This window comes from Ursus americanus, chromosome 27, assembly GCF_024610735.1.
Source record: "Ursus americanus isolate L20-20 chromosome 27, mUrsAme1.1.p, whole genome shotgun sequence".
Taxonomy (NCBI): Eukaryota; Metazoa; Chordata; class Mammalia; order Carnivora; family Ursidae; genus Ursus; species Ursus americanus.
The window spans coordinates 10059267-10077072 of record NC_142153.1 but is presented as its reverse complement, the minus strand read 5'-3'; the positions used below and the strand labels follow the sequence as shown (position 1 = coordinate 10077072).

Here is a 17806-nt window from a genome sequence, read left to right as displayed (position 1 = left end):
CATTCATCTGTGTGTCTGTTTTTATGCCAGTACCATACTGTCCTGATGACTACAGCTTTGTAATAGAGCTTGAAATCTGGAATCATGATGCCTCCAGTTTTGTTTTCTTTTTCAGAATTGCTTTGGCTATTTGGGGTCTTTTGTAGTTCCATACAAATTTCAAGATTGTGTGTTCTATGTCTGTGAAAAATGCTGGTCGTATTTTGATAGCAATTCCATTAAATGTGTTGATTGCTTTGGGTAATATAGACATTTTAACAATGTTTGTTCTTCTAATCCATGGGCATTAAATGTTTTTCTGATTCTTTGTGTCTTCCTCAGTTTCTTTCATAAGTGCTCTATAGTTTCGAGAGCAGAGATCTTTTACTTTTTTTTTTTTTTTAAAGATTTGCTTGTTTATTAGAGAGAGAGAGCACACATGTGGGGGGAGATGTAGATGGGAGAGAATCTTCAAGCAGACTCCTCACTGAGCACAGAGCCTGACTCGGGGCTGGATCTAACAACCCATAAGATTATGACTTGAGCCGAAATGATGAGTCAGATGCTTAACGAACTGAGCCACCCCGGTACCCCTAGATCTTTTACTTCTTTAGTTAGATTTATTCCTAGGTGTCTTGTTGTTTTTGGTGTAACAGCAAATGGGATCTATTCTTTGATTTCTCTTCCTGCTGCTTCATTATTGGTGTATAGATATACAACAGATTTCTGCACATTGATTTTATATCCTGCAACTTTGCTGAAGTCATATATGGGTTCTAGTAATTTTTTGGTGGAATCTTTTGTGTTTTCTACATAGAGTACCATGTCATCTGTGAGGAGTGAAAGTTTGACTTCTTCCTTGCCAGTTTGAATGCCTTTTTTTCTTTTTGTTGTATGATTGCTGAGGCTAGGACTTCCAGTACTATGTTAAATAGTAATGGTGAGAGTGGACATTCTTGTCTTGTCAGGGAAAGGCTCTCAGTTTTTCTCCATTGGGGATAATATTAACTGTTGGTTTTTCATATATTGGGTTTATAATGTTGAGGTATGTTCCATCTATCCCTACTTTGTTGAGGGTTTTTATCATGAAAGGATGCTATATTTCTTCAAATGCTTTTTCTGCATCTATTGAGAGCATCATATGGTTCTTATCCTTTCTTTTATTAATGTGGTATATCACATTGATTGATTTGTGGGTGTTAAACCACCCCTGAAGCCCAGGAAAAAAAATCCCACTTGGTCATGGTGAATAATCCTTTTAATGTACTGTTGAATTCAGTGTGCTAGTATTTTATTGGGAACCTTTGCATCCATATTCATCAGGGTTATTGTCCTATAATTCTCCTTTTTAGTGGGGTCTTTGTCTAGTTTTGGAATCAAGGTAATGGAGGCTTTGTAGAATGAGTTTGGAAGTTTTCTGCCCAATTCTATTTTTTGGAACAGTTTCAGAAGAGTAGGTATTAACTCTTTACAAGTCTGGTAGAATTCCCTGGGGAAGCCATCTGGACCAGGACTTTTGTTTGTGGGCAGATTTTTGATTACTGATTCAATTTCTTTGCTGACTTTGGATCTTTTCAAATTTTCTATTTCTTCCTGTTTCAGTTTTGGTAGTTTGTAAGTTTCTATGAATTTGTCCATTTCTTCCAGGTTGCCCAGTTTGTTAGCCTATAATTTTTATAGTATTCTCTTATGATTATTTTTATTTCTGCAGTGTTGGTTGTGATCTCTTCTCTTTCATTCATGATTTTATTTATTTGGGTCCCCTTTCTCTTTTTTGTTTGATAAACTCTGGCTGGGAGTTTAGCAGTCTTGTTAATTCCTTCAAAGAACCAGCTCCTGATTTCATTGATCTATGGTTCTACTGGTTTCTGTTTTCTATATCATTGATTTTTGCTCTAATTTTTATTATTTCCCCTCTCCTGCTGGATTTAGGCTTTATTTTCTGTTTCTTTTCTAGCTCTTGTAGGTGAAATTTAGGTTGTGTATTTGAGACTTCTCTTGCTTCTTGAGGAGGACCTGTATTACTATATACCTCCCTCTTAGGACCACGTTCAGTGCATCCCAAAGGTTTTAGACTGTCATGTTTTCCTTTGCATTTGCTTCCATGTATTTTTTTCTATAATAATTTTCTATTATATTATGTTAGTCACCATACAATACATACCTAGTTTTTGATGTAAAGTTCCATGATTCATTACTTGTGTATAACACCCAGTGCACTATGCAATATGTGCCCTCATTAATACCCATCACCAGCCTATCCCATTCCCCCACCCCCCTCCCCTCTGAAGCCCTCATTTTGTTTCACAGAGTCCATCATCTCTCATGGTTCATTCCCCCTTCTGTTTACCCCCCCTTTCTTCTTCTCTTTCTTCTCCTACCAATCTTCCTACTTCTTATGTTCCATAAATGAGTGAAACCATATGATAATTGTCTTTCTCTGCTTGACTTATTTCACTTACCATTATCTTCTCCAGTCCCGTCCATGTTGCAGCAAATGTTGAGAAATCCGTCTTTTTGATGGCTGAGTAATATTCCATTGTATATATGGACCACATCTTCTTAATCCAGTCTCTGTTGAAGGGCATCTCAGCTCCTTCCATGATTTAGCTATTGTGGACAATGCTGCTATGAACATTGGGGTGCATATGGTCCTTCTCTTCACTACGTCTGTAACACTGGAGTAAATACCCAGTAGTGCAATTGCAGGAACAATTTTTAACTTTTTAAGGGACCTCCACACTGTTTTCCAAAGTGGCTGTACCAACTTGTATTCCCACCAACAATATTGGAGGGATCCCCTTTCTCCACATCCTCTCTAACATTTGTTGATTCCTGTCTTGTCAATTTTTGCCATTCTAACTGGCATAAGGTGGTATCTCAATGTGGTTCTGATTTGAATTTCCCTGATGGCTAATGATTTTGAACATTTTTTCATGTGTCTGTTAGCCATTTATATGTCTTCATTGGAAAAGTGTCTGTTCATATCTTCTGCCCATTTTTTCGATTTGATTATTTGTTTCTTGTGTATTGAGTTTGAGAAGCTCTTTGTAGATGTTGGGATACCAGTCTTTTATCTGTAGTGTCATTTGCAAATATCTTCTCCCATTCTGTGCGCTGCCTCTTAGTTTTTTTACTGTTGCTTTGGCTGTGCAGAAGCTTTTTATCTTGATGAAGACCCACAAGTTCATTTTTTCTTTTGTTTCTCTTGCCTTTGGAGATGTGTCATGAAAGAAGTTGCTGTGGCTGATGTCGTAGAGGTTGCTGCCTATGTTCTCCTCTAGGATTTTGATGGACTCCTGTCTCACATGGAGGTCTTTTATCCATATGGAGTTTATCTTTGTATATGGTGTGAGAGAGTGGTCAAGTTTCATTCTTTTGCATGTAGCTGGCCAATTTTCCCAGCACCATTTATGGAAGAGACTGTTTTTTCCACTGGATGTTTTTTCCTGATTCATCAAAGATTAGTTACCCAAAGAGCTGAGGGTCCATTTCTGGGTTCTGTGTTCTGTTTCATTGGTCTCTGTGTCTGTTTTCAGTACCATGCTGTCTTTGTGATCACAGCTTTGTAGTACAACTTGAAATCCGGCATTGTGATGCCCCCAACTTTGTTTTTCCTTTTCAACACTTCCTTGTCGATTTGGGGCCTTTTCTGGTTCCACACAAATTTAAGGGCTGTTTGTTCCAGTTCTTTGAAAAATGTCATTGGAATTTTGATCGGGATGGTATTGAAAGTGTAGATTGCTCTGGGTAGCGTAGACATTTTAACTATGTTTATTCTTCAGATCCATGGCATGGAATATTTTTCCATCTTTTTGTGTCTTCCTTAATGTCTTTCAAGAGTGATTGGTACCTTCTAGAATATAGACCCTTTACGTCTCTGGTTAAGTTAATTCCGAGATAACGTATGATTTTTGGTGCTCTTGTAAATGGAATGGATTCCCTAATTTCTCTTTCTTCAGTCTCATTGTTCGTGTATAGAAATGCAACTGATTTCTGAGCATCGATTTTGTATCCCACCACATTACTGAATTACTCTATAACTTCTAGTAGTTTGGGGGTGGAGTCTTTTGGGTTTTCCATATAGAGCATCATGTCATCTGCGAAGAGAGACATTTGACTTCTTTGCCAATTTGGATACCTTTTATCCCTTTTTGTTGTCTGATTGCTGTTGCAAGGACTTCTAGTACTATGTTGAATAATAGTGGCGAGAGTGGGCATCCTTGTCGTGTTCCTGATCTTAAGGGAAAGGCTTTCAGCTTTTCCCCATTGAGAATGATATTCGCTGTAGGCTTTTCATAGATGGTTTTTATGAAATTGAGGAATGTACCCTCTAGCCCTACACTCTGAAGTGTTTTAATCAGGAAAGGGTGCTGTATTTTGTCAAATGTTTTTTCTGCATCAATTGAGAGGATCATATGGTTCTTGACTCTTTTGTTGTTGATATGATCTATCACAGTGATCGATTTGCGAATGTTGAACCACCCTTGCATCCCAGGGATGAATCCCACTTGATCATGATGGATAATCCTTTTAATGTACTGTTGGATCCTATTAGCTAGAATCTTGTTGAGAATTTTGGCATCCATATTCATCAGGGAAATTGGTTTGTAATTCTCCTTTTTGATGGGGTCTTTGCCTGGTTTAGGGATCAAGGTAATATTGGCCTCATAGAATGAGTTTGGTAGTTTTCCTTCTGTTTCTATTTTTTGAAACAGCTTCAGGAGAAGAGGTATTATTTCTTCTTTGAATGTTTGGTAGAATTCCCGGGGAATCCATCAGGCCCTGAACTCTTGTTTTTGGGGAGGTTTTTGATCACTGCTTCAATCTCTTCATAATTAATTGGCCTGTTTAAAAAATCAGTTTCTTCCTGTGTCAGTCTTGGTAATTTATAGGTTTCCAGGAAGGCAACCATTTCTTCCAGTTGTTTAATTTATTGGCATAAAGCTGTTGATAAAAGTTTCTAATGATCCTTCCTCTTTCATTGGTGTTGGTTGTGACCTCTCCCCTTTCATTCATAATTTTATTAATTTGGGTCCTTTCTCTATTCATTTGAAAAAGTCTTGCCAGTGGCTTATCGGTCTTATTTATTCTTTCAAAGAACCAGCTTCTAGTTCTGTCGATCTGCTCTACTGTGCTCCTGGTTTCTAGTTCATTGATCTCTGCTCTAATCTTGATCAGCTGCTTTCTCGTGCAAGGGTTAGGCCTGTTCTTCTCTTCCAGCTCCAGCGTCTTGAGGTAAGAATATAAAAGCTGCATCTTAGATTTTTCTTTTCTTTTTGAGTGAGGCTTGGATGGCTATGTATTTTCCCCTTAGGACTGCCTTTGCAGTGTCCCATAGGTTTTGGACCGTTGTTTTTTCATTCTCGCTGGTCTCCATAAGTTGTTTAAATTGATTTTTAATTTCCTGGTTTATCGAATCGTTCTTGAGTAGGATGGTTCTTAGTTTCCAAGTGTTTGAGTTTCTTCCAAATTTTTCCTTGTGATTGAGTTCTAATTTCAAAGCATTGTGGTCTGAGAATATGCAGGGAAAAATTTCATTCTTTTGGTATCGGTTGAGACCTGTTTTGTGACTCAGCATATGATCTCTTCTGGAGAACTTTCCATATGCATTCGAAAGGAATGAGTATTCTGTTGTTCTGGGGTGTAGTGTTCTATATATATCTACGAGGTCTATCTGGTCTAGTATGGCATTCAAAGCTCTTGTTTCTTTGTTGATTTTCTGCTTAGGTGATCTGTCTATAGCTGGTAGTGGAGTGTTGAGGTCCCCTACTATTAGTGTATTTTTATCTGTATGTCTCTTTATTCTGGTTAAGAGTTGGCTTGTGTATCTTGCTGCTCCCCTGTTGGGGGCGTAGATATTTATAATTGTCATATCCACTTGTTGGATACATCCTTTAAGAATAATTTAGTGTCCTTCTGTATCTCTAACTACAGTCTTTAGTTTAAAACCCAATCTGTCTGATATGAGAATTGCTACTCCAGCTTTCTTTTGAGGTCCATTGGCATGTAAAATGGTTTCGCATCCCTTCACTTTCAGTCTGGATGTATCGTTAGGTTCAAGATGAGTCTCTTGTAGACAGCAAATGGATGGGTCATGTCTTTTTATCCAGTCTGCAACCCTGTGGCATTTATGGGAGCATTTAGGCCATTCACATTGAGAGTGATTATTGAGAGATATGATTTTAATGATGTCATGTTGCCTGTAAAGTCTTTGTTTCTATAGATTGTAACTTTCTGTTCTGTATCAGTCTTGGGGCCTTTTTACTTTTATAGAACCCCCCCCTTCATATCTCCTGTAGGGCTGGTTTTGTGGTTACGAAATTGGTCAGTGTCTGGTGATTCTGGAAGGTCCTTATCTCTCCATCAATTCTGAATGACAGCCTTGCTGGGTACAGGATCCTTGGCTGCATGTTTTTCTCAGATAGAGCTTTCAAAATCCCCTGCCAACCCTTCCTCTCATTCCAGGTCTGTGTGGACAGGTTGGACGTAATCCTGATATTTTTGCCTTTGTACGTGAGAAATTTCTTTGCTCTGGCCGCTTTCAATACTGTATCCTTGGATCTAATATTTGCGAAATGCACTATGACGTGACGTGGTGTTGGTTTGTTGTGGTTGAATTTGGGAGGGGTCCTCTCTGCCTCTTGGACACGAATGCTTGTTTCTTTTGCTAGATTAGGGAAGTTTAGAGAAGTTTTCAGCTACAATTTGTTCAAATATCTCTTCTAGAGCTCTCTCTTTCTCCACCCCCTCAGGGATGCCAATGATTCTGACATTGGAACGGTTCATTGAGTCAGTAATCTCCCGTAACCTACATTCTTGAGATTGGATCTTTTGAGCCAAGTTTCTGTTTTAGCTTTCTCTCCTACCATCCCATCCTCCAGTTCACTAATTTGTTCTTCTGCCTCATTTACCCTGGCCGTCAGAGCATCTAGTTTTGCCTGCATTTGATTCATAGCATTTTTAATTTCTGCCAGATCGCTCTCATTTCCGCCCTTAGAGATTCTATGTTCTCGCTAATATTTTCGTTAATATTTTTTTCAAGTCTACACCTCATCTTGACCATTGTTACTCTGAACTCCATTTCTGATAATTTGGTTATGTCCATATCCATCAGTTCTGTGGCAGAGGCCACAGACTCATTATCTTTTCTTTGCTGGGGGGGATTTCTCCTTCCCGTCATTCTGCTGAGGAGAGGTTGCGGGGTTGCCCAGAGCCCAAGTTATTGACCAGGACCCAGGCAGCGTGCTCTTGTTTTATAGGGACCTTAGGGGATGTGGGCTTCTTGATTTTTCAGCCTGCCTTCTGGGGGAGGGGCCTGCTGCACTGATACTCAGGGAACCCTGTTTGGGTAGAGTCTCCCTGTCCCCTGCAAGGGGAGATGGGGATTGGCACAATGTGAGCTGGTATTTCCAGGCTTTTGTTCTCTGACGGCTTTCCCTGGCGGTTTTCTGTGGCTCTTCTGAGAGAGTAGCAGTGGTCAAATCCTAGCCTCTGTCTCAGAACAGAGAGATCGCAGTCTGCTCTCCCCTGAGCTCTCTTGGCCTCTTTAACTCTGTTTCTGTTGGTGCTGCTAAAAACCCTGCAGCGTCCGCGGTTGTGCACCCCATAGCCGGTGTCCCAGCCCTCACTTCCAGTTGCAGCTCGTCTCTGTCCTTTGTGTTTCTAACACCACCTGCTGCCCCTGCCCCCGGTTCCCACGCCTGCTCCTGAGCTCTCTGTTTCAGTGTGGTTAGAGTGTGCAGCTCCCGAGCTCCAGATTTCAGTCTGGCCACATGCACGTTCCCAGGCTCATGGTCTCAGTCTGCTCTCTCGCAGGTGCTGGTCCGTGAGTCTGGCCTGCTCCCCAGTGCAGGTGGCTACTGATTCCCCGTGCCTGAGCGCAGCGGCTCCCTCCCCCTTCTGTTTATCTTCCGATATCTGTGTGTGGATTCAGGGCTCCCTGCTTCGTACCTCAATACTCATCACTGGAGAGGTTCATTTGTAGAGATCCAGATGTATCTTCCTGCACCTCAGGCTGATTCCGTGGGTTTTCAAGATGGTCTGGTACATATCCAGCTCAGCTCAGGGGCCCAGCTGAAAAATGGGACCCCTACTCCTCCACCGTCTTCCAGAGTTTCCTGAACAAAATTGATTCTTATAATTCAGTGATCCTACTGGCATAGTATTTGGATGTTTTAATTTATGTCTGCTTTTTAAATGTGGGTTGCTTGTGTCTTAAACTTTCACATTAAGATAGCCTGCATACACAAGTGAATTCAAAGGTGGAAAGAGGAAAGTATCATAGGAAATGGCAAGAACTGTGAATGTGGAAGTCTAGGGAAGACTCATGGCAAGGCTTGCTCTTCTGTCTGGTTGCATCATTTTACAAGAGTAAAATATTTAGAGGGAGCATGGAGTTATCAGTTATTCAATGAAATTGAATTATTTTATGAATATTGCTTTCTTTTCATTCCTTGCTAAGACCAGTTTCATTAAACTATGGAAGTTTAATTGAAGAAGAGGAGATGCCATTTTTCAGAATGGAATACATTGAGGGGAACACGGGCTTTATAATCTTTTACTTGTTTGTTATATTTTCTAACTCTTAGTTTTCTCATCTGAAAAATGAGTACATGATAGCTACATTGTACATGATCCATTACTTGTGAGGATGTAAGTAGCGAAGTTACATCTAAAGTTGTTTATCATTGTGCTTCATCTCTTATTTAGGAGTTGGGAAAACTTAGGAGGGTATACAAGAGCAGGGCAGTGAGAACATGGAATTTAGGGGAAAAAAATGTAGAAGAGAGAAAGGCCTTGAAAGGAAAATGGAAAATAAAGTAGTGGGGAAGATAAATTTTTCTTTTTTCAAAATGCTGTCAAGTGCTAGCCTTAACCTCAAAAAAATTGTAGAAAGCATTTCCCATTTCCGATGGGAAAGTACCATTACTTTTTTCTATCACTTACTTTCTCTGTGTCTGAACCTAAGACTTAGGCTAGTTATCATATTTTCAGTAAACTTTTATAAAGTAATGTGGGAACAAAGCTAACAGAGCATTAGGATTCAAAGGGTAAAATCTCAACAAAATAAATGGGAAAACTTCTGTATAATTGATTACAACTAATATTTGGGAACACATGCTCTTAAGAACTGCCATTTTAGGGAGCAAAAAGGTGAATTACTTGGGATTACATATAGTTGGCTAAAAGTAGTTTCCAGAACCGAGCCAAAATGTTATATAGTTTTCAATTAGAATTTTCCTAACCTTTCAATTTTGGTGATAGGATTATCAAAATTTATAGTATTATAGTAAAAAAATATATTAATATTTAATAGTAAAATTTTATTATGTAATGTTCAAAGATGAATTCGGGGATAAAAAAAATACCTGAATTTGAAGTCTTAAATGACTGTATGTGAATGCTGATCCTGCTAATTTACAAACTGAGTTTTATGAGGTTTTCAGCTTTTCTGAACTTTAGTTCAATTTCTATATAATGTTGGTGGCAATACCAATCTCCCTGATTTGTCATAAGGATTAAATATTCAAGTATCTAAAATACCTAGCTAATAATAGGTGCTCAATAAATGTCATTTTTCTCCTTGTCTGATAGATTTTTACTATGTATTGGAAGTGACTTATGTTATGGAAATGTTCTCTGAAGTTATCTTTATTAGTGGTATGTGGACAGATATCTCTGATATCTGTTGGAAAGCTCAGAACTAAGCACAGTATAGTCTGTTTAATAAAAGTTTTTTGTTATTATGAAAAATCAATAGAAAATTGATTCTGTGTTTAAGTACTGTGTACTTGTGATAAGTAATACCAATAATAAAGATGATAAAGTTCCTGCCTCAAACAACTTACTACTTAATGAATCATCTATCATATTATATATGCACTACAAACCTGTGAATAAAAAATGAAAAAAACATTGAAATAGAAAAGATTCAAACTTTCAAAGAGCTTGATTCTTAATTTTATAATGGTCAGGGGAAAGCCTGAGGGCGTAGAAGAGAAGTTTGAAGAATTGTTGACCTATATCTGGGAATTGACATAAATGGATACAGGGTTTTCTCCATTCCTAGGCAAGAGACATCATATACATGTATAAATATCTTTCTCTCTATATAAGAATTTATATACAGTCATGCCCAGAAACTCAAAGTTTTCTCTTAGGTACATGTAGTTTATAATGTTTATAAAAATAAAGTTAAATTAAAAGTAGTCTTAATTTTTTTTATTGTGGTAGGAAAACTTAACAGGAGTTCTCTTAAAATTTTAAATGTGCAATACAGTATTGTTAACTATAGGTACTTGTTGTATAGCAGGTTTCTAAAATGTACTCATATTGAATAACTGAAACTTTATACCCATTGAATAACTCCCCGTTTCCACCTCCTCTTAGCCCCTGACAACTACCATTACACATGGTACAAACTCTGCATCCATTAGTTTGACTATTTGAGATATATATGTGAGATCGTGCAGTATATGTCTTCCATTACTGGCTTATTTCACTTAGCATAATGTCCTCGTGGTTCATCCATGTTGTTGCATATAGCAGGATTGCCTTCTTTTTTAAGGCTGAATAATATTCCGTTGCATGTATGTACCACATTTTTTTTTAATCCATTCATCTGTCAGTGGAAATTTAGGTTGCTTCTGTATCTTTGCTATTGTGAATAATGCTGCAGTGAACATGGGAGTGCAGATATCTCATTGAGATCCTGATTTCAGTTATTTTGGATATATACCCAGAAGTGGGATTGTGGGATCATATGGTGGTTCTATTTTAATTTTGTGAAGAACTTCTCTACTGTTTTCCGCAGTGACTGCCCCAATTTACATTCCCACCAACAGTGTACCAAGGATTCCAATTTCTCCATATCCTTGCCAAATCTGATCTTTTAAAATGATAATAGCCATCTTAACAGGTGTGTGGTGATATCTTATTGTGGTTTTGATTTGCAGTTCTCTGATGATTAGTGATATTGAGCACCTTTTCATTTTCCTGTTGGCCATTTGTATGTATTTTTGAATAATGATCTATTCAAGTCTGTGGCCATTTTCTAATTGGCTTGTTTGGTTTTTACTATTATGTTGTACTTAATTTTGTTTGAACAAGGACATGTATCCCAGTGAATAAAATCACATGATCTATCCAGGAATAATTTTGACCTCTAAGCACTTGTTATAAACATTTATCATTACCTATTAAATTTAACATTTTGAAATTAATTTATATTATATAGAGTTGTGTTTTCAGAAGTGTAATGCCAATGACATTGTATGGATTTACCTCTAGGCGATCAAGTGGTGTGAAGACTTTTAGCAGTTGCAGTTTGAGTGACTTTGAAAATTTCATATCAAATATGGGTGCCAAATGTCTTCAGAATAAGCCACAAATGCAAACAGGTCCGGCATCAATCTGTGGCAACGGCAAAGTGGAGAGAGGTGAAGTGTGTGACTGTGGTACTGAGGAAGTAAGTCTGATAAATAGGAAAGTTAATTAATAAATTTATTGTTTTAGATCATCTCTTTGTCATTAATGCTGTGTATCTCAAATATGACTGAGTATCACACAGAATATTTACAGGAAGTGAAATCCAGTTTGAAATACATACAAGAATATACTATATAGATGTAGGTTGAAGGATTTTGAACAAATATAAAATGTACTCTTAAAAATTATTGCTGATGGGAAAAATGGGAGTCTAGAATGAGCTTTTATGTTCTAAACTAAATATATGAGATCTTTCCAAGCCTGTGCTTAACCTCTGAATATTTTATAAATGTTTTATCGAAGATTAATGTGTTAGCCGACCATCAAGTATCCTTTAGGATATTATTTCACAATGGAATCTGTAATATGGTAAGGTAAGGCTCTTAATATTACAGTCTGAACATAGGGTGGTTTTAATTATTCACTTGGTAGTGAAACTCTGAAAATATAGTGAATGTAAAAGGCCCAGGTTGTAGTACTTTTAGACAATTCAGTATTTGCAGCCATGCTGCAGATATTGTACATTTCCATGATTACAAGATAGATGGAAGTGATATTAGGGTGTGATACATATATGGGTCTGAATATACTTGTATCCATACCACACTGTTTTAATTACTGTCCCTTTCTAATATGTTTTGCCATTTGTAGAACATTTCCTCCCTCTTTTTTTTTTTAAAGATTTTATTTATTTATTTATCTGACAGAGATAGAGACAGCCAGCGAGAGAGGGAACACAAGCAGGGGGAGTGGGAGAGGAAGAAGCAGGCCCATAGCATAGGAGCCTGATGTGGGGCTCGATCCCATAACGCCGGGATCACGCCCTGAGCCGAAGGCAGACGCTTAACCGCTGTGCCACCCAGGCGCCCCCATTTCCTCCCTCTTAATTCTGCTTTCCAACTTTCCTCCCTTTCTCCCTCCCTCTCCCCTTCCCTCCCTCCTTCTTCCTTCCCTCCTTCCTCTCTTTCTCTCTCTCTCTTTCTTTAATTTCTTAATTTATTTTTCTCCTAATTTCTTTCTCTTAAAATATAATTAACATACAGTGTTATGGTATTTTCAGGACCATAGTATGATTCAATAATTCTATGCATTTCTTGGTGCTCATCATAATAAGTGTACTCTTAATCCTCTTTATCTGTTTTCTCCATTCCTCTGCCTACTCCCCCTCTAGCAACCACCATTTTTTCTCTGTTTTTTTGTTTGTCTTTTTATTGTTGTTGTTGATTTGTTTCTTAAATTCCACATATGAGTGAAATCATATGGTATTTGTCTTTCTCTGACTGACTTGTTTCATTTAGCATTATATCCTCTAGGTCTATCCATGTTGTCACAAATGGCAGGATTTTATTGTTTTGTTTGTGGATAAGTAATATTCCATTATATCTATCTATCTATCTATCTATCTATCTATCTATCTATCTATCTATCATCTATCTCTATCTATCTATCTATCATCTATCATCTATCTATTTATATTCTATTATATCTATAGATATAGAATCTCCCACATCTTCTTTGTCCATTCATCTGTCATAGGACACTTGAGTTGCTGCCATATCTTGGCTATTATAAGTAATTCAACTATAAACATAGTGGTGCACATATCTTTTTGAATTAGCGTTTTTGTTTTCTTTGTGTAAGTACATTGTAGTAGAATTATGGGTTTCTTTGATATTTCTATTTTTAATTTCTTGAGGAAACTCCATACTGTTTTCTACAATGGTTACAACAATTTGCATTTCTAAACAATGCAAGTTATATTTTCCCACATTTTTACCAACACATGTTATCTTATGTTTTTGATTTTAGCCATTCTGACAGGTGTAAAGTGATATCTCATTATGGTTTTGATTTGCATTTCCATGATGATGAGTGATGTTCAGTATCTCTTCATGTGTCTCTTGGCCATCTGTATGTCTTCTTTGGAGAAATGTCTATTCAGGTCCACTGCCCATTTTTTAATTGGAGGGTTTTTTTTGGTGTTGAAGTGTATAAGTTCTAAATATATTTTGGATATTAATCCCTTATTGGATATATAATTTGCAAATATCTTATCCCATTCAGCAGGTGCCCTCTTGTTTCATTGATGGTTTCCTTAGCTGTGCAGAAGCTTTTTATTTTGGTGTAGCCCCGGTAGTTTAATTTTGCTTTTTTTCCCTTGCCAGAGGATACATATCTGGAAAAATGTTTCTATGCCTGTGTCAAAGAAATTACTGCCTATGTTTTCTTCTAGGAGTTTTATGGTTTCAGGTTGGTCTCACATGTAGTTTCTTAATCTACTCTGAGATTATTTTTGTGTATGGTGTAAGAAAGTTGTCCAGTTTTATTCTTTTGCATGTAGCTCTCCAATTTTCCTAACACTAAAGTGTTGAAGATTCTGTCTTTTCCACATTGTATATTCTTGCCTCCTTTGTTTTAGATCAATGACCCATATAAGTGTGGCTGAGCTTTAGTTCTGAACTTTGTATTCTTTTTTTATTTTTTATTTATTTTTTTTAAGATTTTATTTATTTGACAGAGACAGCCAGCGAGAGAGGGAACACAAGCGGGGGGAGTGGGAGAGGAAGAAGCAGGCTCCTAACAGAAGAGCCTGATGTGGGGCTCGATTCCAGAATGCTGGGATCACGCCCTGAGCCGAAGGCAGACGCTTAACGACTGCGCCACCCAGGCGCCCCTGAACTTTGTATTCTGTTTCATTGATCTAAGTGTCTGTTTTTGTGTCAGTACCATACTGCTTTGATTACTATAGCTTTGTACTATATCTTGAAATCTGAGATTGTGATACCTGTTCAGGAAAACCTCTGATTATCAGTTTTACCTAATCTAAAAAGTGTCTGAATAGAATGATACAGTACATATCTATCCTTTCTTCCCCCCTCTCCCCTTCTCTCTCTCTTTCTTACTTACTTTCTGTTTATTTATTTGTTTATTTAGGTAATCTCTATACCCAATGTAGGGCTTGAACTCATGACCCTGAGATGAAGAGTCACATACTCTTCTGACTGAGCCAGCCAGGTGCCCCGGCTTCTTCCTTTCAATACTGTGTTTTGAGATTCATTCAGCGTTGTTTTATGTCACAATTGTTTCTTCCTTTGTATTTTGTGTAATACTTTGTTGTTAAATAGAAGATAATCTGTTTTTTCATTTACCTGCTAATGGATATTTGAGTTGTTAACAGTGGTGGGCCATTATTCCAAATTCCTAAAACTAGAATTGCTGGATCATATAAGTGTATGTTCATGAGAAACTGGCAAACTATTTTCCAAAGTGTTGTATTATTTTACACTCTTATCAGCAACATATGAAACTTAATTTCCTCCACATCATCACCAAAATGTGATGTTGCAGCCTTTTAAATTTTAGCCATTACAATGGTTTTGGTTTGTATTTTCTTTGAGTATAATAATGTTGAGCATGTTCTCATGTTCTTGTTAACCATTAAGTTGTTTGTTTTTTTATTATTGATTTGTAAGAGTTTTTTTCCTATGGGATGGATACTAGTCCTTTGTTAGACATGTATATTACAAATATTTGTTTCCAATCTATGTATTACCTTTTTGGTTGCTTAACAGCATCTTTGAATAGCAGGGATTTTTTATTTTTTATGAAGACCAATTTATTATTTTTTTTCTTCTATGGTCATCCTTTTTTTGTGCTAGGAAATCTTTGCTTACTCAAGGTCATGAATATCTTCTCCTATGTTTTCTATGAGAAGTTTTAAAATTATCACTCACATTTAGTCTTTGATCCATTTTGGTTGTGTTTTTGTGTTTGGGAAGATTTTTTTGAGGTTCATTATGCTCCATTTGAATATCAAATTTTTCTAGCAGTATTTGTTAAAATGACTATATTCACTATTGTATTACCTTAGCATTCTTATGAAAGTAAATTACTATACATGTGTGTCTATCTCTGGATTCTTTTCTGTTTATTTATGTAACCATACTTATGCACTACACTGTTTTATTTAATGTATTTTCACAGTAAATCTTGAAAACAGGTAATGTGAATCAACCAACTTTGTTCCTTTTTTCCAGGATAGTTTTATTTTTCTGAGGCATTTGTATTTCCATATAAATTTGAGAATCAGCATGTGAATGTAGGGACTTTATTGGAATTGTGTGGTATTCATATATCAATCTTGGGAGAATTACTTTTTCTATTAAAATTGAGTCTGTCAATCAATGTACATGCTATATATCTCCACTTATTTAGCTCTTCTTCTTCTTCTTCATTTAGTTTTTCTATAGTTTACTTGTTTCTGTAGCATTGTTTTAAAATTTTGTTTAACAATTATCCATTGCTAATATATAAAATACAATTGACTTTTGTGAATTCACGTTGGATCTAGTGTCAATTAGAAATGTTGAGAATGGTCTTTGCTTTGTTTTTATTTGGGGGGGGAAGCTTTCTGACTTTCACCACTAAATGTAATGTTAGACAAAAGCTTTTTTGGTAAATAAGTACCCTTAGCATTTTGAATAAGTTCCTTTCTATTTCTAGTTAGCTGAGAGTCTCAAATCAAGAATTAGTGTTGAATTTTGTCCAGTATCTTATTTTTGTGTCTATTGAGCTGATTCAAATGAGTTTTCTCCTTTTTAAAATTAATTCATTAATTAATATGGTGCATTTCATTGATTGGTTTTTGAATGCTAACCCAACCATGCATTCTTTTTTTTTTTTTTAAGATTTTATTTATTTATTTGACAGAGAGAGACAGCCAGCGAGAGAGGGAACACAAGCAGGGGGAGCGGGAGAGGAAGAAGCAGGCTCCCAGCAGAGGAGCCTGATGTGGGGCTCGATCCCAGAGTATCGGGATCACGCCCTGAGCTGAAGGCAGACGCTTAATGACTGCACCATCCAGGCGCCCCCCCAACCATGCATTCTGACATTAGCTTCACTTGCATTATTCAGTATATATAGAGCTAGATTTAATTTGCTGATATTTTGTTTGGGATGACAGCACTTACCTTCACAAAGGGATTGCAGTCTGCAGTTTTTTCTTTTTCTTTTCTTTTAATATTTTCTGGTTTAAGCATCAAGGCAATTATGAACTCAGTACTCTCTGGAAGAATTTATTTAAGATTGGTATTATTCCTATTTATTTACTACTCAGAGTGGTAAGATCTACTCTCTTAAATCTACCTTCCTAGAGGTTTTATGGCTTTACATTTTACATTTAATTTATGATCCATTTTGAGTTATTTTTTGTGAAAGGTAGAGTCAGTGTCTAGTCATTATTTTCCATGTGAATGTCCAGTTTTTCTAGCAGCATTTGTTGGAAAGACTATCCATTCTCCATTGAGCTGCATTTACTCCATTGTAAGTGGAGTTAAAGATTTATTATCTGTGTTGGTCTGTTTCTGGGGTTTTTATTTTGTTCCAGTGATTTGTTTGTTCATTTTTTTGTGAATACTATACTGTCATTATAATTTATACTAAGTTTTGAAGTCAGGTGTTGTCAGTTCTTCAGTTTTTTTCCTCATTTTTTTCTTCTTCTTTTCCTCCTCCTCCTTTTCCTTCTTCTTCCTCTTCCTTCTCTTCAGTATTATGTGACTATTCAGCATTTTTTTGCATCTCCATATAAACTTTAGAATCAATTTGTCAATATCTACAGAATAACTTGCTGGAATTTTTATTGAAATTGCATCAAATCTGTAGATAAAATTGGGAAGAACTGACATCTTAACAATATTGAGTCTTCCTATCCATGAGCATGGAATATCTCTCCATTTATTTATGCCTTCTTTGATTTCTTTCTTCAGAGTTTTGTAGTTTTTCTCATACAGATTCTGTAATAGTTTGTTAGAACTATTCCCAAATACTTCATTATTTTAGTGCTAATATAAATGGCATCATGTTTTTTATTCAAATTCCCATTTTTCATTGTTGGAATACAGGAAAACAATTGACTTTTTTTTCAAAAGATTTTATTTATTTGACTAAGCCAGAGAGAGAGCATGAGCACAAGCAGAAGCAGAGGGTGAGGGAGAAGCAGGCTCCCTGCTGAGCAGGGAGCCCAATGTGGGGCTCGATCTCAGAACCCCAGGATCATGACCTGAACTGAAGGCAGACACTTAATTGACTGAGCCACCCAGGTGTCCCAACAATTGACTTTTGTTTATTAACTTTGTGTCCAGCAATCTTGCTATAATAAATTATTAGTCCAGGAGATTTTTTTTTTTTGCTTTTTGATCAATCATTTGGGATTTTCTTTACATAGCCAATCACAGAATATATGGAAGAAACACGTTTTTGTTTTCTTCCTTCTCAACCTGTATATTTTTCATTTCATTTTCTTGTCTTACTACATCAGCTAGAACTTCCAGTAAGATGT

General features: G+C 36.7%; 1 protein-coding gene across 2 annotated transcripts in view; it reads left to right on the top strand.

Annotated features, from left to right (window-relative positions):
- Positions 1 to 17806, top strand: part of ADAM32 (ADAM metallopeptidase domain 32) — a 145788-nt gene that overhangs the window by 72837 nt on the left and 55145 nt on the right. For both annotated transcript variants that reach the window (XM_087856383.1, XM_087856381.1), the window contains exon 12: positions 11272 to 11449. In XM_087856383.1, coding sequence (XP_087712509.1) covers positions 11272 to 11449 — 178 coding nt within the window. The remainder of the gene's footprint in view (positions 1 to 11271; positions 11450 to 17806) is intronic.